The sequence below is a fragment of the Chenopodium album genome, chromosome 1, assembly GCF_948465745.1.
Source record: "Chenopodium album chromosome 1, dcCheAlbu1.1, whole genome shotgun sequence".
Lineage (NCBI taxonomy): Eukaryota > Viridiplantae > Streptophyta > Magnoliopsida > Caryophyllales > Amaranthaceae > Chenopodium > Chenopodium album.
Window position 1 is genome coordinate 76,715,563 of NC_137834.1, and position 27,535 is coordinate 76,743,097.

Genomic DNA, 27,535 nt, shown 5'->3' on the forward strand with positions numbered 1-27,535 from the left:
CTCTGAAAAAGTCAACAAAGTCAACTTATCAATGCTAATTGAATTAGGAATGAAAAAGAACCTTCTAGAAGATTCTAGAAGACTAAAACCATTCCTAATTGCATTAGGAATGATAAACCATATTAGGCCCTCCCCTAGATCATTGAGCCGTACATAAAGCTCAAACCGGGCCCAGTTTAGTAAATTGGCCATAACTTCCTCAATATTCATCGGAATTGGGCTTATAATATATCGTTGGAAAGGTCTTTGCAAGCCCCATCCGACTACACCACTATTGGACCCATATCATGGACCAAACAAACTGGATTAGCTGTTTTCTTAAAATAAAGTTTTCCAAAACAGGGAGAAAAGAAAAGAAATAAAACTTTCCGCTACATTAGACCTTTCCACACTTCGTTTCATTCGATTATGATTCGACGTGAAAGGTACTCATCACCGGGTTTGGTTTTGGGGAGACACAAATGGGTGTCTACAGAAGCCCCCACTTTGACTGAGTTTGGAGAAACGCAAGTTTCGAAAACAAAAGTCAAAGTATCGATAGGGACGGAGAATGATTCAGAACGTTCTGCGATCCTAAATCACTCTTGTAACGTCGATACCTGCAAAACTAGCATTAGTTAAAATAGATAAAAGAGTTAAGAAACGCGTATCTTGCACCGTCGAGCACACGTCTCTGAAAGTAACCGATTGTTGCTGCTTTACTGTTTTGATGACCTCCTGCAAGCTAGAGAATGCCATCCCGCTTGAAAACCGCTACGCGCCATAACTGCTTCCAAATTAGAAGCTTGCTTCGCCTGAAACTATCCTCCTCCGCAATGATAATATTCCACATCCTAGGGAACATTATTGTAGACACCTAAAAATGTCTCCCCAAAACCAAACCCGTTGATGAACACCTTTCACCGCCATTATTGGTCGAGTTGAGTATTTAATCTTTGGAGTGCTTAAATCCATGTTCTATCCAATATATTTCATGAACCAATCCAATTTCTAGCTCATTTCCCTAAACCATAACCTATTTTCCACTTTTCGTGTCCACATCGCAAAACTGAGAGAAACTGATTTTATGGATATAAAATTTTGATCCAATTATTATTTTGTTGGATAGGAATTTAAATAAGCTTTCCAACCATATATCATAAGCCCAATTCCGAGCTATAACAAAAAAGATGAGCAAAACATTAAACTCGGCCCAAAACCGATACCCTTCTACTAAAACAGCCATATCTTAAAATCTACAAATTATTTTGACCTGATTCCAATTGGGTTGAAAAGTAGACTTGATAAGATTTCCAATTATATATTATATGCTTTATTCCAAGTTACGGATCAAAAGTTATGATGATTTTAAAAACGGGTAAAAAACTGAAATTACCGCGCAGCAGCTAAAATGCCGCGACGCGGCAAGATCTGACGTGGCACGGGAGAAATTCCTGTGACACGGTAATTTGGAGGGGATTTTCATATTTTTAAGTGCCCCGTGACTTGGCATAAGTACCGTGACCCGACGCCATATGCCGTGACACGGTGGACTTTGCCGCGTCACGGCGTTTTCTGCCGTGTCACGGTGGGTTGCTGACGTGTCACGGTGCTTAAAACTTTATCGCGTCACGGGGAACTGTGCCGCGACACGGGAATTACTGCCGTGTCACGGTAGGAATTCCCGTGTCACGGTGCCAGTGCTGTGACACGGGACAACTCCGTGTCTTTTCCGCGTAATCCCTTCACGCGTTTTTACTCCCGTAGGTCAAATATTTCCCGCGTCACTCTATTTTTCCCCGCGTCACGCTAATTTCCCCCGTGACACGGTAGAGTCTGACCGTGTCACAGTACAGTCTGACCGTGTCGCGGTAGCCTTTTTTAGGGTTTTTATCTTTTTAGGGTTCCGTGTGTTCCCTCTGCTCATTTTCCCTATAAATACCCCCCTCCTTTCTGCAGTTCGGGGCAGCAATAATCATTCTCTCTCACCTTGCACCAAAAATCATCCTCTTCTCCCTCTTTAACCTAATTTCTAGCCTCCTTATTCTTCCATAATAATTCCCCTAAGCACTCCAAGGAGTCTATACTTAACCCGAGGTTCCGTCCTTAAACCAAGGCGTGAAAGGTACAAATAACTGAGGGTTTGGACCAAATCAATTCTACTTTTTATTTAATTTAATTTTCATTTGCTTTATTATTTTTATTGAAGTTACTAACAGTTTATTCATGATGTAGCAATTTAAAGGAACGTGCGAAATGTGAGTAATTAATTAATTTAATTACTCTTATTTTATTTTCTTATTGCTAGTATCATGATTAGGTTATTTTATATTTGATTTGACTAACTCTATTATTGTTGAATTGCTTCCAATATTAATGTTTATTTTATTATATTTATGATCACTATATTGCATGTTTAAAGGGAATATGTAATTGAAAATCACGCCTAATAAGATAATTTGGACAACCGGTTTAGGTTCCTTTTTAATCTTGTTATTTAATCAAGTGATCACAAATATTTTAGAATTATATGTTGCATTAATATTCAACCAATTTAGCCTAATAATAGTTTGGAGCGAATTGAATTATTGTTTGTATGCCTTTGAGATCACAGGAATGCTTTTCAATATAAGAATCGAGTAGAGGCCAATACGGGCGAATGTGACTCCATGACTCACTTCGTACCATCATCCCCAATCCTCCTTTCGTGGTTCCGAACCATATGGAGTTAGTAATCTCATGGATTATGAATGGGGTGTAACCTTCACGGGTCAATCGTTGTTGCCTTCGTTGTCCCTTATTCGTGGTTGCCTTTTATGATCCGTGAACGGTTTACAAGTTCCTTAAAAACTTGTTGGCGACTCCCTACTTTATTTGTCCCTAATCGTTGTCCCTAATCGTAATGTCAATTCCCACTTCCTATGAGTGCCAAGCATATTCACACATGCTTTTAACGTAGGCGCACTTCGAGCGACGCCTACAATTATCGAAGATTATTTCTCTCGAAACAATCCTCATCCGCATTGATAATATTCCGCGTCCAAGGGAATACTATCGAAGATTGCTTCTCTTGAAACAATCCTCAGTTGTTTGTGACAACTCTCCATAATCCAGGGAACGCCACCTTGCTGTTTCGATGTTCACTCGTCTCTGAACAAAGAGCTTCTTTTTTATTTGATCTTCTGAATGATGTGTCCACGCGTCTCTGAACGAAGAGCTTGATAATAGGATGCCCACGCGTCTCTGAGCAAAAGAGCTTGTAGGAAATGTCCACGCGTCTCTGGAGCAAAAGAGCTTGAATGAAATGTCCACGCGTCTCTAAACAAAAGAGCTTTGATGATATGCCCACGCGTCTCTGGAGCAAAAGAGCTTGAATGAAATGTTCACGCGTCTCTGAACAATAGAGCTTCAGTGCTTGAATGTTTTTTGCGATAATGTTCTGAAGAAAAATTTCCGAAGACCAACGTTTGTCGATCTCTAAAGCTCGCCTGAACTTTGCTTTCGCTAAAACCAGTATGTCGGTGTCTCCGTGATTAGGCGCTTTAAGCTAAGTGAGACGATCTTTCATCAGGTCGATCACTTATTGCAATTGTAATCAAACTGACTACTTAATCATGTCAAATTGCTTATAGGGGCTAACTGGCGCACCAAGGAACCCAAAATTGTTGTATGAAGTCGAAATCACCTTTCTGAGAGGCTTCGAGCTCTGTTGTTGTTGAGATATTTTTGGCGCAAAGAATTGGAGTAGGGTCCTCCCTATTCTGCTGCACCTGTATTTATTTTTGACTATAGAACTTTGCCAATTTCTTAGGGTTAACCTAAGGCTTAATGTTACTTGACTCATCGACTTGACACGACTCAAGGTATAAACTTGACTCGATATGTTTGAGTGACTCGAGGTTGACTCGACTCAAAGCAAAATGACACGTGTGACTCATGACCCGTGTGTGCATAGTGTTGACTCAATGTGACTCAAAAATGCAAAAAAGCACAAATTTTCCGTCATTTTTTTGGAGGGTACCGACTTTCTCCCGAAAAGGAAAGACGCGAAAAAGAATCGAAAGTTTGAAGATGCATGTTGAATGAACTTTGTTTGATACTATCTCTCAAGGTGCAAGGATTAATCCATCCTAGGCTATCTCAACTGTTGACTCCATGATGAAAGTATTTAGGTAACTTAGGCACGGAGGCTAAGCACTTCATACTTCGTGATGCAATGACAATTATGGGTGATGTTGATATGATAAGGTATGCTTCATCGTTATGTTAAGATTTCGTGACAAAGGGTTCCTAAAGGGAAGTATATTTGGTCATGTATCTGTGCAGTGTGTGATAGTGACACTAAAGCTAGGCCACAAGAGCTAAGTGTGTGGAAAAATATATTATTGAAAAGAGTCAAATGGTGGTGACTCTTAGGCTAGGTAAGCTAATGATGTAGGGACCAAGCCCCCAAGTCTAGCTCTAAGTGAATAGGGATGAGCATAGGAGATCCCTTGATATGATCATGGTGCAAGTGTGTGAATGTGAATATGAATGCATGTTTATTACGGCCGCACCTCGATGTGAGGTTGCCTACGTATCCGTTAGGAATCAGGCCGAACGTAGCTCTAGCCAAACCTCGCACAAGTGTGTATACCTCAAAAAGGTCTTTTTAAGGGTTGTAACGTGGTTAGGCTAAAGGCTAAAGAAGAAGGGGATAAAGGCTCAAGACCCTAGATAAGCCCCCAAGGTGTGCAACCTTGCTTTTGAATCTTTATAATTTTATGCTTGAGTTTCTACTCTCTTTTTTTAGCTCTTTCTTTTGCTTTAGCATTTATTTCATTTTTATAAGTGTGAGCAATCTCGATCATGCGGTCTATCACTCACTTGGAATTCATGTTTCTCAGGCACGGTACCGAGCACTCGATAAGAGATGCAATCTGAGACGTGTTCTTATCAAAGATATTTTCATATCAAAGACATTGGAACACTTACCCTTTTGTACACTTTTATTTATTTATTTTTCTTTTATTTTTATTTTGATCTTTTGAAATCACTCAAGCTTTTTTTTTAGAATTGCAAAAGTTGCACACCATCCCATCCCAAGGTTAGGTAGATGTAGGTTGAAAAAAGAAAGGTCTATTGTTAGACGAAGCTCAAAGTGGTTTATGAAGAAAGGATTTGTAAATTAGAAAGGCGAAAGGAGATATGATGTGGCTACAAGGGTTGCCTTAAATCATTGGTATACCTTGTGTTTAATTCGACATTGTTTTTTTTTTTTTTTTTTTTTTTTTTTTTTTTTTTTTTTTGAATGCAATGTAATGAAATGATCATATGCAAGGAAATAAATGCTCATTTTATTAAAAAGGAAAAAAGGAAAAATCTACAAAATTAATCTAAAAGAAAATAAAAGGTGCCTATGCTAGACTTATTGGGGAAGGGGTAAAATGAAAAAGAAATAGAAAAAGAGGTCATAAAATCTTATCGTTGAAGCTCATCTCTTGTCTTGTGTTGCTTCCCTTATCATCACTCGCTCTTCTTGTTAACTGGAGGTATGGGAAGCTTGTTGTTATCAATCAAATGCTGGATGACCTCCTTTAGCTTCCAACAGCTCTCAGTAGTATGACCCCTACCTTGGTGGTACTTGCAGTGTTCGTCTGGATTCCAACTAGGCAATCTTTTCTTAAGTGGGGGATCTTTAATAGGTCCTATGGGAGTAATGATTCCCTTGGCATGGAGTCGATCGAAAGCATCATCGTAGCTAATTCCGATAGGGGTAAATTCCCTTTTCGGTTGCTTTTGATTACTCGTGGCTAGGATCTCACTAAGGTCAAAAGTACCAACACTATTACTGGAGTAGGTGTTTTCGGAAGAAGAAGGATAGTCGTTCTTCTTCCCTTTACAGCCACTGATACTATTGTTACTAATCTTCGCCTTCTTGTCGCGTGGAGGAACATGAAGGAGATTTGAATCAATGAGATCTTGAACACGATCTTTGAGGGCGAGACATACTTCGGTGGTGTGACCACGACCTCTATGGTATCGACAATAAGAATTTGGATCCCAATTGGGAAACCGTTTTTTAGGTGGAGGGTCTTGACTGGGACCAATGGGGTGGATAAGACCTTGATCGTGAAGGTAGTCGAAAGCTTCATTGTAAGTCATTCTTATTGGCGTGTATTCTTCAATGGTCCGTTTTGCTTATGGCTTAGGAGCATTGAGTTCTTCATTAAACTCTTGGCGAGAATTTTGTTCAATGGCCATCACCCGATTTGCTAATCCTTCTACCACATTCAAAAGCATGGCAATGACGTCTTGCAGTTTTCGAATTTCCTCTTTTAGACTTGACGAGTCTTCCTTGGTATTATCTACGAAAAGACTTTCATCCTCCTCAATTATGGCCACTTCATCGAGAGAGGTCATATAAGCCGTCTCGACCACGGGCTCTCCTACGGGTGTGATAAGAAGTGATGGATCAAAGGATGCTTGGTCATCTTCGATGGCTAGAATTTTGGAAGTTTCATTGTCATCGATCAGATCTTGAATAGCTTCTTTGAGTTTCCAACACTCTTCAGTGTCGTGACCCTTTCCTTGATGATATTTGCAGTGCTTATTAGGATCCCACTTAGGTGGCCTGGCTTTTGGAACCGGATCTTTGATGGGCCCTATGGGCATGACTAGTCCTTTGTGATGTAGCTTCTCGAAAGCCGTTTCATAACTTATACCAAGTGGAGTGAACACCCTTTTTGATCTTTGGATTCGTGGTTTAGAGGTGTTTGTAGCATGTACCTCATTAGAAGAAGAAGAAGGATGGTCGCTCTTCTTTCCTCTCGCACTATTATCTTTCAGAAGGTCATCTCCAATGTCAATGCCTATATTATAGACAGCTTTGAAAGTATTCAAGTTGTGTTGGTACTTTAAGTGCTTTGAATACTTCCCTTGGAGATTCTTGATAAACATCCTCACAGATTCTTTTTCGGTAGGAGCCTTGACCATATTAGCAGAAGTTTCCCTCCATTTATTGAAGAAAGAAGTGAACCCTTCGTTTTCCTTTTGTTTTAACATCTCAAGTTGTCTGTGGTCTGTCTCGTCTTGGATGTTGCACTTATATCTATCTATGAAAGCGTTTGTTATCAACTCCCAAGAAGAGGTTTTTTCTTTCTTGAGAGAAAAGAACCATTGTTGACAAACGGTATCGAGAGATAGTGGGAACAGAGAGGGGAAAACCTTCTTATTGATACCCTTAATGCTCATTATAGTTTCAAAAGCTCTTAGATGGAAGTAAGGGTTATCTGTTGCCTTGAATTTAGGGATGTCAGTGGCGTTGAACTTATGCAGAAGAAGTTCTTTGTCCAGCGAGACCCCTTGCGAACTCATGCCCTGAAATTTATAGTCAGTAGATAGCTTGATTAGACTCTCTTGCATGAGGTTCATCTGTTGTTGCTTCACGGGGTCATCGACCCTAAGTGCGAGAAGTTTCAGTGTCTCAGTCGCAGTAGCCAGTTGATTCTTAAGATCATTGACTTCTTCTTGAGTTGCCATTATCTTCTTAGCCTTCCTCTTTTGACGAACCGGTTTATCAAAAAGCGAGACTTGAATAAAGCGGTTGTCCTTGATTAATCGCCCTTCTCTCCTCGACCAAGTACTGTGGGAAAGGAAATTGGGGATATTTATTGTTAATTATTTGACTCAAACTTTATTCAACATGCAATGGATGGAGGAAGTGAAGAAAGATTTAGATGGAGGGATATGAAGAACTAGGAATAAAATGTACCCCCAACTTAAACGACGGAAAAGACCGACTCATGCATGAACCTAAGACATGGCCATGGTGATGTGTACTCAAAGTGTGTGCTAAGACTAGTGAGTGTAGGTGACATGTTGAGACTTTTGTGTAAGACCATGGGACTTAGTGCCTAAATTCGAACATTGATTCAATTAAGCATTATTGTCAGCAAAATTAGCCGAATTAAACAGAAAACTAATTAATTAGACATTAGGTGATGACTCGACAAATAATCCGAACTGTCGGCCAAGCGACAGGACTGGCGTCGCATTATGGTGATTGGCGCCAGACAATTTAGTAAATGTCTGGCGCTACACACTATAATGTGGCGCTACAGCTCAGACTTTGGCGCCAATATTGGAGCTTCGGTCTGGGACTGTTTTCGGTATTATTAGTCAACTGGGGTATGCCTAAAGTCGTACTAGGTCAATTCCGATTAAAAAAAAAACTTTATTGACTCGAATTAATTAATTAATTAATTAATTAAATAGGCAAAGTTCTTTAAGTCATTAATTTTAGTCTCAACACAAATCAACAAACGGTTAAGGGAAACATAGAATATATATGCACAACAAATAATGCACAATTAGTCAAGTAGGCACAATATGATGCAATGAGTTCGCAACCTAACCATGGCTCTAGTTCTCTAAAGTTCGGGATATGGTTTAGTCAATAGAGGGTCCATGGTTAATTGTCCGGATGCACCGCGCGGAAGCCTAACCGTGAAGGGTTGGCGCGAGTGGATGGGACACCGCGAGTTTTAGAAAAAACTCACTTCCATGGTATTGGGGGAAATTAGCGCCAGCAAACAGAGACTGGCGCCAACTTTTAACTGTAGCGCCTGGCGCCAATACTGGCGTCTGGCGCTACGGCTAAAAGTGTGGCGCCAATCTCTGGCCCCTGACGCTACTTCCCACATGCCTCAGCAGCTTTCTGTGCTCAATAAAATCTTCCAGTTTCGCGCGGTGTTATTTCAGTCTTAGTTGTGAAAGACATTTCTCAAATTTCCTACGTGTAAAATCCTATGTTTTTGACTCATTACGGATGGTCTTTCCAATGAGAACCTTTTTATGCATATGACAATAATGTTAATCAAAATTATGCACATGAAATACTTAGAACTTTTCGAGTCTCATCCACTCATTCTAAATCATTGCCGAAACAAATTCAGGAATTAAAATAGAATCCTCCCCAGTGGAGTCGCCAAAAACTGTAGGGAATAATTTCAAGCCTTAAAAATCCCACTAGCTTGAACCCCACTGTGATCATACACTAACGTACGGTGGCGTCCAAAAGGGAAGAAGATAGAGCAAAAGAGTCGCCAACAAGTTTTTTAGGAACTTGTAAACCATTCACGAGGTGAAGGTTACACCCCTTAACAATCCAAGAGATCATCAACTCCATAAGGTCATGAACCAAATAAGGGTCCGGGGATGAATGTACAAATCCAACCTAAAAGAGATTGAACCTGCCCTAATAATAGGCCTCTACTTTATTCTGATCGTATTCATGTGCGCTTTCTGATTAAGATACAATCAATAGGATTAACCCTAAACCTGTTTATCTATGTTGGTTGAATTTAATGCACAAACAAACTATTATTGGCGATCACTTGAATTATAATCATAATTAACCCTAACAAGATTATTAATTATCTTATTAAGCGTGATTACAAGTACCAATTCCCTTTAAACATGCATCAAAGGTGTGATCAAGCAATAAAAATAAATATAATCAAGCAACATAATAATCAATAAAAAATAATAATCATAATCATGACAATAAAATTATAATAATAATAATCATAAAAATAATAATCATAATCACAATAATCATGACAATCATAAATCATAATTAAAATAATAATCATCATAATAACAATAATAATATTCATAATCATGTTAAAGCATAATAAAAATAGCAAGATCCTAGGCATGATACTAACAAGATTAATAACAAACCCTAGCATGTCACTAAGCAATAAAAATCAAATCTTTAGCCCTAACATGATACTAACAATCATAAATATTAGGAAGAACATAGGAAGCATAATAGAAATCATATTTAATATTAAAAATATCCTAGACATGATACTAGGAATCATAATAACAATATAAACATGATTTCTACATCATAACATCAATGAATCAATTAAAGTACTTACTTTGATGCCTCGTACCTCTTTCTAATTACAAAATAAACATGTTAGTAACTTCAAGGAAAAATAATAATCAAAACAATTAAATTAAATAATTGAAAGAGAGATTCGGGACCAAACCCTCAGAAATTAAAACCTTTCACGTCTAGGGCGAAGGCAACTTCGAATATGGCTAGGTGTTTCTAGATCTTGTGAATGCGGAATTTTGTATGAAAACAAAGTTTAGAAAAGAGAGAATAATCAAGAAAATCTTGATGAGAGTTGGTGAATGATAGATGTAGATGATGAATGATTGTCAAAACGGAGTTTTTGATACGATATTTATAGAGAAAATCAGCCAAAAAAGATAATTTAACAAAATAGAGTCTGATGATCGCAAAACAGGATTGGCGCCAACCCTGGCTAGCTGGCGCCAGGAACCAGTGGCTAGCGCTAGGCGCCAAGCCTGGTTCCAGGCGCCAAGGCCTGGGGTTGGACGCCAAACTGGATTTCAACACGTTTTCGAAAATCTGATAAATTTCCCGTACTGGAAGATAAAAATAATATAATTCCTTCGAAAATGCTATTTGATCTTGATTAAAACTCTGAAAAAGTCAACAAAGTCAACTTATCAATGCTAATTGAATTAGGAATGAAAAAGAACCCTCTAGAAGATTCTAGAAGACTAAAACCATTCCTAATTGCATTAGGAATGATAAACCATATTAGGCTCTCCCCTAGATCATTGGGCCGTACATAAAGCTCAAACCGGGCCCAGTTTAGTAAATTGGCCATAACTTCCTCAATATTCATCGGAATTGGGCTTATAATATATCGTTGGAAAGGTCTTTGCAAGCCCCATCCAACTACACCACTATTGGACCCATATCATGGACCAACCAAACTGGATTAGCTGTTTTCTTAAAATAAAGTTTTCCAAAACAGGGAGAAAAGAAAAGAAATAAAACTTTCCGCTACACTAGACCTTTCCATACTTCGTTTCATTCGATTATGATTCGACGTGAAAGGTACTCATCGCCGGGTTTTGTTTTGGGGAGACACAAATGGGTGTCTACAAATTGCTTCCAATATTAATGTTTATTCTATTGTTATTATGATCACCATATTACATGTTTAAAGGGAATATGTAATTGAAAATCACGCCTAATAAGATAATTTGGACAACCGGTTTAGGTTCCTTTTTAATCTTGTTGTTTAATCAAGTGATCACGATATTTTATAATTATGTGTTGCATTAATATTCAACCAATTTAGCATAATAATAGTTTAGAGCAAATTGATTTTTTGTTTGCATGCCTTTGAAATCGCAGGAATCACTTTTCACAATAAGAATCGAGTAGAGGCCAATACGGGCGAATGTGACTCCATGACTCACTTCGTACCATCATCCCCGATCCTCCTTTCGTGGTTCCGAACCATATGGAGTTAGTAATCTCATGGATTATGAATGGGGTGTAACCTTCACGGGTCAATCGTTGTTGCCTTCGTTGTCCCTTTATCGTGGTTGCCTTTTATGATCCGTGAACGGTTTACAAGTTCCTCAAAAACTTGTTGGCGGCTCCCTACTTTGCTTTGTCCCTAATCGTTGTCCCTAATCGTATTATGTCAATTCCCACTTCCTAAGAGTGCCAAGCATATTCACACATGCTTTTAACATAGGCGCACTTCAAACGACGCCTACAATTTGGCGACTCCACTGGGGAGGATTCTTGGTTATTTATCGATTTGAGTGATCGGTATTTAATTAAGATGAGTGGATGAGACTTGAAAGATTCTTGAATTGTATTCCTGCGATTTAATTGGCATTGTCACATATGCATATGATTTTTTTAAGTTACCTATTTTGCCACAATAGTACGTGTTCTACGTATGTGGCTAGCCCGGGAGATTTATGCTCTATCAACCCGAAAACGCTCATGGCAATAAGGGTTCATCCGAGTTTTTAATTCCACCCAAACCATGGAGTCGAGTTCGATTTCATCACGAACTCGCGGAGCCGCCCGTTGGCATACACCCTCAAGGGAGGATGCTTTGCTAACGCGTCCAAACTCTTAACCATGGTACTCTTTGACACCCAAAAGCTTGACCATAGTCGAACATAGAACTTGACTTTAGGTTGCGAACTTCATTGCATCATGCGTGACTATATGCTTATGTGTGCATTTTTTTTATTGACCTTTTTTTAATAATTTTTTTTTATCTTATCAAACCCTTTTTTTTATTATTAGAGTCGAGCCATAGATTTTTTTTTTAATTTTTGAGTCACCCGGATTTTTATTCCCGTATACTGCATAAGAGTTAACTTATTTTGGTCATATCCGAAGTTCTATAACGAGTTACGTGTCGTGCTACCTATGGATCTGTAGCCCCGAGTTTTATCTTTGATTTAGAGTTGGTTTCGCCCAAATCGGAGTCACAGATCAAAAGTTATAACCGATATACTACAGCCTGTCCAGTTTAGGTGTCTTTTTAGCGTCAACTTTCTTTATTTATTCGTGTCAAGCTAGTCTTAGCCAAGTCCTTTAATTTGTGTCAACTCATATAATATAGGATTATAGATTTTTATTTTTATTTATTTATTTTTTATACCCATGAGTCATAACTCTTCTAGAATTCTAGTCATCTTCCTAGTTTCTTGTGATCAATTTTTGTGCTAACCTTAACATGTGTTCTTTGTCTTTGATTGTGGTTGATCTTATTTATGACTAACGATTGCTAATGGACCGTTTTCACCTAGTAAATAGCATAAACATTAAAATTTGACAAAATTAATCAAGTTAGTTTGTCTTTTAGTCTTCCGTGCTATTTGGTCATTGGGTCCTTTATTTTTCACAACGTTCTCATGTCTAGCCATGCGATCATACCACGAGTCTTAATAAAATCACCTAATCACACATGTTGAGTCGTTGCACACACTTTGTCTTCGAGTAATGCACTATATTGTTTATGATCGTATACTAGGACCATGCATGCGTCGTTTTATGTCGTAATAGGAATGAGTGGAGTTTTTTCCATCAGTTTTCAAAATTGTTTCATACACTATTCCTTTCCAATTCGAGTATTGAGTGAATGCATTAAGTGAGTTCATCCTTACAAAGTACTTGAGTCTAAAATCACTAGGCAATAGTTGGAAGAATAAGGGGAACATCACTCCTTCCTTCTTTCCTTCCAATCAAAGCATCAACAACAAGAAACTTTTTTCCTCACCAGGCGGCAAGAAGTTACTCATAAACAGCCATGAAGACAAAGCACAATGCAAGCTTCTCACCAAGATTTCATGTTTTCTTCTTCTTTTGTTTCAAACCCTTCCCCCTAAAAAGTCTAGCATAGGTTCTCCTTATCCATGTGTCTATGTGTCACATTTCTTACCTTCTTCATAAACGAGCATCTCTTTCTTACATTCGATCATGTGATTAGCAAAAATAAAAAAAAATTGCCGAACTAAACACAAGGTACACCAATGACTTGAGGCACCTTTGGAACCCTGTCATTCCCTATTAACCATTTAATCACATATCCATTTCTTCGTCAACCACTTTGAGCCTCGTCTAACGATTGGCCTTCATTTTTTCAACCCACATTCACTCAACCCTGGAATTGGAAGATGTGCAATTTGTGTAACATTCAAAAAGCAAGAAAAAAAAAAAAGCAGTAAAGCAAAAATAAAACAATGTCTAAAGGCAAGTGTTCCAATGTCTTTGATACGAACACGTCTCAAATTGCGTCTCTCATCGAGTGCTCGGTACCGTGCCTGAGAAACATGAATGCTAAGTGAGTGATGGACCACATGATCTGAGATTGCCTACATTGATTCAAAAGAATGAAAAAAAAAAAATCAAAGCAAAAAAAAAAAAAAAAAATTTGTTGAAAATAAACTTGCAAAATTCAAAATTTTCAAATTCACAATTACACATCTTGGGGATTCTCTCGGGTCTTGAGCCTTGTACCTTTTTCTTCTTTAAACCATCAACTTAACCATATTACAACCCTTGAAAGACCTCTTTTAGGTGTACGTACACTTGTGCAAAGTTCGGTTAGAGCTACGTTCGGCCTGATTCCTAACGGATACGTAGGCAACCTCACATTGAGGTGCGACCACATTCATATTCATATCTATGAATGATCGAGTCAAAGAATAGACTTGGGGGCTTGAACCCACATCACATTAGCTTACCCAGCCTAAAGAGTCATCATCTTTGACTCTTCACACATATATTTCCATCACCATAACCTTTGCAGCCTCACCTTTGTATCACTTTCACACACTTCTTTCAGTCATACATATCCATATCGTCTTTCCCTTAGGAACCCTTTATCATGAAATCTTGTTTCCCTACCGCGCATGCTTCATCATCTTTCAAGACAACATTCATCAGAAGAAACATTGTATACTTGCTTAGCTTCTTGACCTGAGCAATGTTCATTGTTTCATGCATCGTATAATGTGCTGAGTAACATTTCTATATCAATGATTTTTAATAATACAAAGCATATTGTTCTTAGCTCCTTGACCTAAGCAACGTTCATCTATATACGTGCTTAGCTTCCAAACCTAAGTGACGTTCAAGATCGCTTCTTTACACCATATATGATTCTTAGCTCCATGACTTAAGTTCATTCATCTATCGTGTCACATGATGTAATTGTCCTTAGACTCCTGGCCTAAGGACATGCATCATGCATACATTACTTTCAAGAAAAGCAATTCAATCCATGCGATTCATTTTGTCTTGCTCAACGAGGAAGTTCAAAACTTCTTTCCTTTTTTCGCGTCTTTTCTTTTGGGGAAGTTTAAAAAAAAAACTTTTTCAAAATTTTCTCATTGAGGAAAGTTCGAAAACAAAACTTCATTTTTCACGTCTTTCTTTCTCGGGAGAAAGTCGGTACCCTCCACTCATGACAAAAATGACGGAAAATTTTTGCTTTTGCATTTTTAATTGCTTGTGTAAGTGCACACACTCACTCAAGACACACACAATCACAAGTTATACACATGTCATGTCACATCAAGTCAAACTTGGTCAAGTCAGTGGTCAAGTTAATCACAATATATACGAGTCCATTGGCAAATTTATTTTTGCAGGTCTCATCTACGGCCCACGTCCGGGGACAAGCGGACCATCTACCGGCCACGTCCGGGGACAAGCGGACCATTTACAACCCACGTTCGGGGACAAGCGAACCAACTACAGCCCACGTCCGGGGACAAGCGGACCATTTACAGCCCACGTTCGGGGACAATCGAACCACCATCATTTCACGACGCAAGGTTCTCGATACACAGAGACTTGCAATCTCATCATCTGTCGACTTTCCTCAAGCATGGAAAGCGTTATCGGTGGATTTTTCTTTAAGCATAGAAAACCGCCAAATTCCTTTGTCGGCTTTCCTCAAGCATGGAAAGCGTTATCGGTGGATTTTTCTTCAAGCATAGAAAACCGCCAAATTCCTTTGTCGGCTTTCCTTAAGCATGGAAAGCGTTATCGGTGGATTTTTCTTCAAGCATAGAAAACCGCCAAATTCCTTTGTCGGCTTTCCTCAAGCATGTAAAGCGTTATCGGTGGACTTTTCTTCAAGCATAGAAAACCGCCAAATTCCTTTGTCGGCTTTCCTCAAGCATGGAAAGCATCATCGGTGGATTTCTTCAAGCATAGAATGACACCAAATTCATATGTCGACTTTCCTCAGGCATGGAAAGTATCATCCGGTAGGTTTCTTCAGGCTTAGAAAACTACCAAACTCCTCAGTCGGCTTTCCTTAGGCATGGAAAGCGTTTCAACAAACGTCATCCGGTGGATTCCTTCAAGCATAGGAAGCTGCCAAACTCATTTGTCACCGATACACTGCTGTCAGATAAGCGTTCTATCCCTGTACTCTTTTATCTGTGGAATTAACATTTTTTGCAGGTATCGGCGTATACAGAGTGATTTAGGATCGCAGAACGTCTTAAATAATTCTCCGTCCCTATAGACTACTTTGACTATCGTTTTCGAAACTGACGTTTCTACAAACTCAGTCAAAGTGGGGGCTTCTATAGACACCTAAAAATGTCTCCCCAAAACCAAACCCGATGATGAACAACCTTTCACCGCCATTATTGGCCGGGTTGAGTATTTAATCTTTGGAGTGCTTAATCCATATTCAAATACATATTTTCATTTCATAAACCAACCCAATTCCTAGCCCATTTCCCCAAACCATAACTTGTTTTCCACTTTTCGTGCCTTTAAACCCAAAATAATTCATTTCGTGTCCTTTAAAATCATTCATTTCGTGTCCTTTTTATAAAAACGTTTAATTCAGTTTATTTTGGTCCATTATCTGGGTCCAATGATTGAATAGTTGGATGGGGCTTTTGAAGAGCTTTCCAACGATATATTATAATCCCAAATCCGAGTTATAACGAATAAGTTATGGCCAAAATATTAAACTGAGCCCAAACCGAACCTAAGCCCACCTTACCTACGACCCAATGATCATGTGGATGGTCCAAATTATTTAATCCAATTCCTAAACCAATTAGGATTAATTATAAGCTTCTATAAGTTTCTAAAAGATCTTAATTATCCATTTTGAAAAGATAAGATTAAAGAGTTTGAAATTGAATAAAACTCCTTTTTATAAAAGTCCTAATTTTATTCGAATTGAAAGACATTCAAAGATAGACAGATATTATTTTTCGTGCCTCATATTTTTTATCCAAATTTTATATGGTTGGATAGACCTTGAAATTATATTTCCAATGATATTTTATAATATCAATTCCGAGCTATAACGGAAAAGATATGAATAAAATGTCAAACTCTATCCAAAACTGATACCGTCTCACTATTTCGGCTATATCTTTTGTTCTACAAAATATTGTAATCTGATTCTAATTGGGTTAGAAAGTAGACTTCAAGATATTTCCAACTATATCTTATTCATCTTATTCTGATTTCTGGATCAAAAGATATGATAAAAACAAAAACCGCAAAAACTGTTGTCTATCGCAAGAGTTTTAATCCGATTCGAACTCGATCTTTTCTTGATTCTTTGACCCTCTTTTTTCCCTATAAATAGAGGTCATATCACCCCTTTTTCAATCATCAACAAGCTTGATCATAAAATAATTCTCTTCTCCCTCTTTAGCCTAAACACTAGCCTCCCCATTCTTTCACTATTTCTTCCTTTAAGCACTCCAAGGAGTCCATACAATACCTGAAGTTCTATACTTTAATTACCAAGGCGTGATAGGTATAAATAACTGAGGGTTTGGACCAAATCAAATTTTTATTAATTTAATTTAATTTCTATTTAATTTATATTTTTTAATTGAAGTTACTAACAATTTATTCATGATGTAGCAATTTAAAGGAACGCGCACAATGTGAGTAATTAATTAATTTAATTACTCTTATTTTATTTTAATATTGCTAGTATCATGATTAGGTTATTTTATATTTTATTTGACTAACAAATTATTGTTGAATTTCTTCCAATATTAATGTTTATTCTATTGTTATTATGATCCGTGAACGGTTTACAAGTTCCTCAAAAACTTGTTGGCGGCTCCCTACTTTGCTTTGTCCCTAATCGTTGTCCCTAATCGTATTATGTCAATTCCCACTTCCTAAGAGTGCCAAGCATATTCACACATGCTTTTAACATAGGCGCACTTCAAACGACGCCTACACAACATAATAAATTATAATCATAATTAACAATCATAATAATCATAATTAAAATAATCATGTTAAAGCATAATGATAGCAAGATCCTAGGCATGATACTAACAAGATTAATAACAAATCCTAGCATGTCACTAAACATCAAAGATTAAAGCTTTAGCCCTAACATGATACTAACATGATATAAGAAAAGAAAAAAGGAAGCATTCTTTTAATCATACTTGATATTAGAAATATTAATTGACCCTAAACATGATACTGGGAAGCAATAAAACATCCTTACATGATACTAGGAATCAATAAAACAATCTAAGCATGATTTCTATATCAAAATATCAATGAAACAATTAAAGTATTTATTTCGATGCCTCGTACCTCTTTCTAATAACAAAATACACGCGTTAGTAACTTCAAGGAAAATATTAAAATTAATGAATTAAATTAAATAATTAAAAGAAAGAGTTAAAAAGTTTAAACTGGATTTGGGACCAAACCCTCAGAAATATCAAACCTTTCACGTCTAGGGCGAAGGCAACTTCGAAATTGGCTAGGTGTGTCTAGTGCTAATGTATGAGGAATTGTGTTTGTAAAAGGTTAGGCTAGAAAGAGGGAGAGAGAGGATAAGCTTTAGCTTAGAGAGAGAGAAGAATTAGATAATTTTGGTTGAGAGTTAATGATTGAAAACAGAAGTCCAGGGACCCTATTTATAAGAAAATAGTCCGGAAATTGATAGAAAAGAGTTAGAATTCAAATCGGAATAAAACTCATCCTATCGCCAACGACAGAGCTCGTCGCCAGGCGACGAGGTGCATCACCAGGCGCTGCAGTGCAGCGCCAGGCAACGAACTTGTCGTTAGGCGGTGCTAAGATAGTTTTTTTCGGATTTTGTTTTTATCATATACTTTGATCCAGAAGTCCAAATAAGTCATATAATATGTCGTTGGAAAGATCTTGAAGTCTACCCCAGTTAGAATCAGATTAAAATCTTTTGTATACTAAAAGATATGGCGGAAATAGTGGAAGGATGTCAGTTTTGGATAGAGTTTCGTATTCCTTTCATATATTTTCCGTTATAGCTCGGAATTAATATTATAATATATCATTGGAAAGATAATTTCAAGATCTATCCCTCCATATAAATTTTGGATAAAGATTACGAGGCACAAAAATAATGTCTGAATATATTCCATTTCGTACAAAACAAGGATTCTCAAAAGGAGTAGTTTTATTCAATTTCAAACTCTTTGAAACATAATTATCAATCCTAACTCCATTAGGATTTAAGAGAACCTTTTAGAGTATTATAGAAGACTATAATCAATCCTAATATCTTTAGGAATGATAATTAATAACAGGCCCTCCACTAGATCATTAGGCCGTATGTAAGAACCAAACCGGGCCCAGTTTGGTATTTTTGCCATAACTTCCTCATAATTCATCGGAATTGGGCTTATAATATATCGTTGGAAAGATATTTTTGAACCCAATCCAAATACATCATTATTGGACCCTTGTCATGGACCAAAATGAACTGCACTGGCTATTTTCATAAAATAGACCAGGTTTTCGATAACAGAAAGAAAGATTTTTTTTTATAAAAACTAACCGCAACATTAGACTTTTCACACTTTCACTTCATTTGACTATCATTCGACGTGAAAGATATTCACCACTGGGTTTAGTTTTGGGGAGACACAATTGGGTACAACTATTTTAAAGTTAGAATTGCGTAGGTATTATCATTAATATACCTTATTGTAAGGAAGTTATTACTCATGCACTTCCATATTTCAACAAAATCTATGTCAAGGTTTGCATTTCTATCAAATGTAGCATTAAGACATAATTTGGTACTTTAAGAAAATCAAAGAAGGGAATATCTCTAAGGCAAGAGTCTGATAGCAATATGATAAATTACCAAGTCAGATTCCAGAGAGGAATGGAGACTGGTTATGATCAATTCCAGAAAACTAGACAAATAGGAAAGAAGGGCGGTTTTGTTGGACTTAATCACTAAGCAATGTAAATAATGAGAGAAATAGAGAGAACGGAGATTGACAGAGAAGGGAAATTTTCATTAATCATAAGCATAAGTTGTCATTACACACTATTGGCTTTAAATAGCGTTGATTTCCTAATTCAAAGACTAGGACTAAGAACAGGACAAAAATAAGAGAAGGACAAATACAAATAACGGCCTTCTAATTTGCAGCAGTTGTCACATTCTCTTCCCTTATACTATTATTCCCTTCCTTAGCTGTATCTTCTGGCAGGCTTGAATTCTTTACCATACCTTTCTCTGACTCAGCACCCTCTTCTTCCATCTGCTCTGACTCGGCACTCCCAGTCATCTTGCTCATTGCCTTGTTAACTCCTGGTGTCATGATATCAATTGCATCAATACTTCCCCCATTAGAAGATCCTTGACCCCAAGGATCAAAAGTAGGAAATTGTTGTTCAATCAACTCTGCATCTTCCCACTTGGCTTCCTCTATGGGTAACTGATCCCATTGCACTACAACATGGTTCTTCTTTTTGACACTTCTTTTGTCCAGAATAGCTATAGGAGTTTTCCGTGCTGGTTGTTCAGGATAAATGGTAGGTAAGTGAGGGAAGTTAGGGGTGATTGGAGGTTGACCATGGTGTTTTTTGAGGAGGGATATATGGAAAGTAGGGTGTATTTTGGCTGTGGGTGGGAGGTTCAGGGTGTAAGCAACTTGCCCGACCTTTTTCAATACTTCAAATGAACCATAGTATCTAGGAGACAACTTCTCATTTGCCCTGTGTTGCACAGATGTCTGCCTGTAAGGCTGAAGTTTAAGGTAGACCCAGTCCCATACTTCAAATACCCTCTCTGATAAGCTCCTATTAGCAAGTTGTTTCATCCTATTTTGAGCCTTGTGTAAATTGTATTTGAGCATCTTGATAGCAGCATTTCTTTGCTGTAAACTTCTGTCAACAACATCCACTACACAAGTGCCTGGCAAATAGGGTCTATGAGTAGGAGGTGGTTGGTTTTAGAGTACTTCAAAGGGAGTGAGTTTGCTGGCTGTGTGATAGTTGGTGTTATAACAAAATTCAGCACGAGAAAGCCATTTGCTCTAGTCTTGAGGTCTTTCAAAACACATGCATCTAAGGTATGTTTCAAGACATCTATTGAGAACTTCATATTGACCATCTGTCTGAGGGTGATAGGAGGTAGATAGCTTGTGTTGTACTCCCTGTAGTCTCATGAACTCAACCCAGAATTGACTCAAGAACACCTTATCTCTATTAGAGATTATGGATTTAGGGAAGCCATGCAATTTAATTAAACACATTATCAAGGTAGGCTTGGGCTACTTTTATAGCAGTAAATGGGTGAGACATAGCAATGAAGTGAGCATATTTACTAAGCCTATCTATGACCACCATTATCACTTCCTTGCCATGGGAGTTGGGTAAGCCCTCAATAAAGTCCATTGTGACTTCTTCCCAGATAAATTCAGGTAAGGGAATTGATGAGTGGTGTTTTGGGTGTTTTTGTCCCTCGGGAGAGTTACAACACGAAGTCTGATCCGGTTGAGTTGTACCTACAAAATAACGGAGACTCCGGGTGGTTGGAGCTCCGCCTCCGACGGTCAAGTTAGTAACTTGAAAAAGGATAAGGAGAACGGAAATTTAGGTGGGTATCTGCTCGGATTCCAAGCTCATGTATTTCTCTGATGTGAGAGAATGCAAGTGTAATAAATGGTAAAACGTGCCCTCAAAGAGAGGAACATCTCCCTATTTATAGGTTCTTTGGGATTTATGCCCCTGATTAGGTCACTGAACCCTAATCATTGGTGGGCTGCGCCGCTTTGCGGCTTTCTCGGGATTTGGGCCTAAAGGCCGCCTTTTTTCCCTTAATTTCTGGAGTGACACGTGTTAGGCGTAGATTGGTCCACTTTGGACCAACCTGAAGCTGACACGTGTCATCCTCTGGTTGGACCACGTGGCGGGGTAAAATTACCCTAAACATTTGCCCCTCACAAATGTGACGTGGCACGCCACGTGGCATCTGTGACATGTGTCACGCTCCGATTGGTGGTAATATTACCATAAAGAAGTAACCGTTCACCTTCCGAGTAAATTACGGAAATGCCCCCGCATTTACCCTCTATATATAGCCGTTTTACCCTCATATTTTTGTACGTTTACAAAAATTTTCTAGAGAGAAAACTTTGAGAGAGCAGAAGTCATCCGTTTGAGTCAGGCGCAAGCAAGAAAGTTCGTTCTCCATCAACCCAGCCGGACCCTCCTATCTTCAGATATCACATCCAAAGGTACCGTCTCTGCCTCTCTCAGCTCTTTTTCTTATTTCACCGCTTGTACATATTTCTTGCAATAAATGGATGCATCACCAAAACACACGGCACAGCCTAGGTTAGAGTTTAGCCGGTCACCAGGGACGGCTGAGTCTAGGACTGGGAGTGCCGTCTCGGGGTGTTGGGACCACCCTTTGCCTTGGATTCCGACCATTTATGTGTCTGTGCAGGACACAATGGCTCGAACTATGCAGACGACCACAGATCCAGACTACAGAAGCGAGGGCTCAGGCGGCCAAACGCCTGAGGGAGAAACGTTTGGTCAGAGAGACCAGACGGCTCTGGAGAGATCCCCTCCGCGCGCCCCTTCGACTCCCGCAGATTCCTTCTTGGAAGAATGCGACCAAGGCGGCGATGAGGCCGTCTCAGCTCCTTTGGCCCAGGATGAGGAGGAGACGGAGAGCGACAGCTCCGCCTCCACCTCTGAAAGCAGCGATGACCTGCCCCCGCTTGAGGATAGCGAGGAGGAGGAGAGGAAGCAATGGAAAGAGAAGGACGACCCCTTCAACATCCACGTCTCTGCTAAAGACCGGCTCCAAATGGAGGAGAATTTAAAAAACTTCACACAAATGCACCCGTTAGGAGACGGGTATAGAATAAGAGTGCCGCATGAGAGTGGCACCATCGCCTGGGAGGATGATCAAGAGAACGCCAACAACTACTTTGGCTGTTATGAGGCGGCGTTCAAGGCTGGCCTTCGCTTTCCCCTTCACCGGGCGGTGAAGGCAATATTGAGAGGCTACGGCCTCGGGGTCTGGCAACTTACCCCCAACTCTTGGACAAATATTTTGGGGTACGTTGCCGCCTGCGAATTTCAGGGGCTCAACCCCGGCTGGGAGGCTTTTGCTAGCATGCACTATCTCAGCCGAAGCCCAGGCGGCTGGAGGGCGTGGTACACTCTAACCACGCATCCTCAATACATGATGACCTTGGACAAGGTCTCCAAATTTGATGCCTGGAAGCACAGGTTCTACTTGATGTCGTCTCCCAGCAGGCGGGAGAATTATGAATTCCGCCAATATAATAAGAAACCCGACCTGATGGGCCGGAAGTGCGCTCTTCTCCGGATCCCTGAGGAGGATTTTGATAAGATAATTGAGGCGGACTTTTTAGGCCTCACAGACGCAACCTTGTCAACCGGGGAAACAATAAAAGTTCCTAAGAACTGGATCCCCAAAAGCGCCTGGTTTAGGGATGAGCGCTTCCTAGACGCCTGCGGGCTAGGGCACATGTTTACCAAACGTATGCGCCTGAGTTTATATCCGTCTGTAGTGCTTTTGTACCAGATTTGATTTATGATACTAATCAGTTTCTTTCTTTTTTGCAGAAGAAGCTTTAAACATGTTGCTAACAGAGAAGACTCCCCAGCGATCTTCTGCACTCATCCGCAAACAGCTTGCGAAAAAAGCTGCGGCTAAGGTTAAGGCCAGGGTAATAAACGCCCGACCCTTTCTTAATTTGGTCTTAAGGACCATTTTTCCCGGATGATGACTTTAACTTGGTTATTTTTGCAGGTGGGAGAGGTTGGAAAGACGTTTGAGAAGCAAATCAAACGGGCTAGGGAGGAGACCCCCTCCGTGCTCAACAAATCGAAGAAATCCACCTCCGCCTCAACTCCTGGCGCCTCAGCCGGGAATCAACAATTACGGATAGCGGGGCGAATCGAGAGGGTAGGTGGCAGCCTGGGCCTCGACCTCGTTAACCCCGTAACAGCGACCGGGGGGTTCACCACGCCTGCAAGCGGTTCCCGCTTGGCTGGCTCTAAAGGTAAGAACCCTTTTGAATCCCCGCTTGAGCTGGGGTGGCCTTTGCGGGTGAAATCCCACTCTCAACAGACGTCATCTTCAGACGGTCGACAACAAATAGGTGCTGCCTTAGTTTCGCACTCATCACGTATTGATTGTGGTGTAGATCAATCTCCCCGCTGGCCAGACGTCCAGAAGCATGCCAAGGCCATGCTTGACGCCGTCCGGAAGAGGGATAAAGACAACATCCCTGGGATAGAGACGTTCAATTTGGAACGCATTCTATCCCTTCTGGCTGAGGTAAGAAACTTGTCAAATCAATTTTATTTTTTCCAAGTGTTTTATCCCGCCTGTAATACTCATACCGCTTGCTCTTTTGTAGGCTATGCTGCGGGTGGACGGGCTCAAACGTCCTTATTCCCGCAAACAGGAAGAGGTAAAAAGGGCCAAGAAGTCCGCCACAGACGCTGATAATATTGCTTTACACTCCACTATCGTAAATGAACTTGAAACTAAAGCAATCATAATGACACAGGTGTCTAGAATCCAGCAGCTGGAGGCGGATCTGAAGACGGCCAACCTTCAGGCGGGCGATACTGAGACGACCCAGAAGAAGGCAGAGGAGGCCTAGAAAAAGGCGGATGAGAGCGCCAAGAAGGCTAATGAGGAGCTCAAGAAGGCTCAGGCGGACCTTGGCACACTTCAGGGTGTTTCTGAAGAGAACACCAACCTGAAGACCAAGGTTGAGAAGCTGGAGAAGGAGGCTGCCCAGGCTCAGATAAATTTTGCAGCAACCCTGGAGGCGGAGCAAAACCGTCTAGTTGATGAGAGTGATGCTGACAATGATGCCCGAATGAAGATCGCCTGGGCTGCCTTGTACCTAGACGCGGATTATGGCATCTGGGCACTGGCTCACAGGTACGCCGAGGACGTGGTGTACTTGAGAGAGAAGGGTGAGCCAGAGCCTGAGTCCTTCGACGCCTGGGTTAACACCAACAATGAGCCCCCCGCGCCTCAGCTACCTGGTCCGGGTGAAGCACAAGAGATACCCTCAGATGATGAGGAGAAGGACCAGGAGGCACCGTCTGCAGGCGAGAAGTGACCTTTCAGCGGCAGTATGCCAATCTCTGTTTTTATTTTTTCTTTAATCTGCGGCAGCATGCCAATAACTTTGCTTTTCCGGCCTACGTGCCGAGTTTCTTTGTATTTATCGGCTATGGAGCCGGGTTAATTAACAATTTCTCTTTTCTTCCGGACGGGGTCCGGTTAACATTTGATCCATCACAACCGTTTGGTTGGGTGGACTTTTATGAAATGCTTTGCGTTTGAATTTCAATTTTTGCGAGTTTTAATTTTTCATTCTTGCCTAACTTATCAAAAGCATGCGGCGATTTGTTGCCTAACTTATCAAAAGCCTGGCTGTCCTTGCCCCTGGACGGCTGTGTGATTGGTTTCAAGTGGAGTTGGTTGATTGACTTGGTAACGTTTGATGCTGCAAAGAGCATGATGCGTTTGTAAGTCAATCAATCACAATAGTGATTGCCCCAAACCAAGTGCACAGCCATACACCAACAGGCGTTCCAGTCACTACTCAGACGGCATTTGTCCGTCTTGGTAGAGATTTCATAGCCATTGAAAAACTCTTTTGCCCCAATTGGTATAGAGAGTGCAATTTTGGAATAAATAACCTAAGTGAGAACTTCAGCCGGTGACCGACTGATGCCCCAGGGCATCCGGTATTCGGTAACTTGATCGTTCTTCACAAATCATTCTGGTCAGACGGCTATGAGTTGACCGATTCGGTCATTCAATTTTTGCCGTCTGCATAGGTACGTAGAACCGACAAATAGTCTGTTCTCTACGACGATTGCACCCGGAGGGGTGTCGCCGGACGCCTTTGTCCATGTTAGGACAGGCGATTTTATAAAATGAGCAACCATCCGGCCATTTTAGCCTTTGGTCTTGTTTAGGACCGGTTGTATAGCCACTAAGCGTTTTTGTGCTTAGTTTTTATTCGGTGAATTTACACTAAGTGTCGAACTTAGTTGGTTAAACCAAAAAGCCTGTCTGGGTATTACCCAGACGGACGGGCAATTATTAAATCATACCAAGTATCAAACTTAAGTAAATAAACAAAGGATCCATCTGAGTATTACCCAGGCGGTCAAGCAAATGTAACCTTTACTAAGTATCAAACTTAGTTAGGTAAATGAAGAATCCGTCTGAGTATTACCCAGGCGGATAATAAAAAAAACAACAAAACAATTTTGCAAACAAAGTCTGAATCTTCATTAATTGACTTACTGTTTACAAAAACTTACATTCTCAGAAGTAGTACTTTTTCAAATTGTCTACATTCTAAGTTCTAGGCAGGCGCCTGCCGTCTGGAGTTTCCTGGTGGTAGGTGTCGTCTCTTACTTCCTCGTATATCCGGTAGGGGCCTTCCCAATTTGGAGTCAGCTTTCCTAGCTCATTGGCCCTACCGGTTGCCTCAATTTTCCGTAACATTAAGTCTTCAAATTTTAAGGGACGCTTGTGTACTCTTTTGTTGTAGGCTCTAGTCATTCTCAGACGGTAAATCTCATGACACAAGGCGGCATTGCCCCTGCGTTCTGGGAGTGAATCCAATGCCAGGCGCATTGCTTCCCAGTTTGCCTCTTCATCATATAGCATGACTCTGAGAGTCGGCTCGTAATGTTCGATGGGCAAGACGGCTTCAGCACCGTAAACCATGAGAAATGGGGTTTCACCGGTTGCCCCCTTCGCTGTTGTCCGGATGGCCCATAGGACATGGATTAACTCTTCTGCCCATAAGCCACCGGCTCTTTCTATTTTCTTCTTAATGCCGTCTGAGATGAGTTTGTTGAAGGCTTCAACTTGGCTGTTTGCTTGGGGCCGGCCAACAGATGCAAAATAGCTTGAGATCCCCTAATCTCCCAACCAGGTTTTTAGCTGAGGCGTCTCAAACTGAGGACCATTATCAAACACCATAGACATAGGTACCCCATACCGGGTGATAATGTTCTTCCAAATGAAGGAAATTACGTCTGAGGTCTTGATGTTCTTAACCGCCTCAGCCTCCACCCACTTGGTGAAATAAACCACAGCCACCAAGATGTAGCTCTTTCCGCCTGGAGCAGGCGTGTAAGGACCTAGAATATCCATGCCCCATTTGGCAAACGGGATAGGGCTGTGGATGGCCGTCAGATTAGTAGCTGGACGGTGAATAAGTCTGCCAAATTTTTGGCACTTGTCACATTTCTTTACCAACTCCTTGGCGTCTGCCTCAAGAGTAGGCCAAAAATAATGTCGTCTGGCTCTGACGGCTAGGGACCTGCCGCCTTTGTGGGAGGCGCAGAATCTCGAATGCAGGTCTTTGAGAACTTCCTTTCCCTTTTCAGGGGTGACACACTTCAACAGGGGCTTAAGAAACCCCGCCTTGAAGAGTTCTCCATTTTTCAACTCGAAGCTTGCAGCTCGCTTCTTCAGGACGGATGCCTCCTGTGGAGAATCGGGAAGTGTATCGTCAGAAAGATAGGCCCGGATGCCATCCATCCAGGTAGAGCTTCGGTCTAGAAGTCCAATGGGATCTTCATAGATGCTTCTCTTTTCAAGAACTTCCCAAAAGACTGACCGAGGCGTATCATGGCAGGCGGAAGACGCTAGTTTTGACAATGCATCCGCCTGGTTGTTTTCCGACCTAGGCACTTGATTCAGCCGGAATTCCTCAAGTGCCCCGGCCTCTTCTTTGACTGCCTGAAGATATTTGATCATAGCCGGATGAGTAGCCTCGTAGCTTCCCTCATACTGGCTAACAACCAATTGGGAATCAGAGTAGGCGTCAATTTTCATGGCCCCTGCCGCCTTACACA

The 27,535-nt window shown here is 40.4% G+C and overlaps 1 protein-coding gene across 1 annotated transcript; it reads right to left on the reverse strand.

The window, feature by feature from the left end:
• Nucleotides 1–19,773: 19,773 nt before the first annotated feature.
• LOC145635759 (uncharacterized) lies at nucleotides 19,774–21,034 on the reverse strand. Its single transcript, XM_081687113.1, has 3 exons — nucleotides 20,889–21,034; nucleotides 20,599–20,793; nucleotides 19,774–20,524 (listed from the first exon to the last, which is right to left on the reverse strand). Exons 1-3 carry the CDS (start codon nucleotides 21,032–21,034, stop codon nucleotides 19,774–19,776), a joined length of 1,092 nt encoding a protein of 363 aa, XP_081543239.1.
• Nucleotides 21,035–27,535: the final 6,501 nt, after the last annotated feature.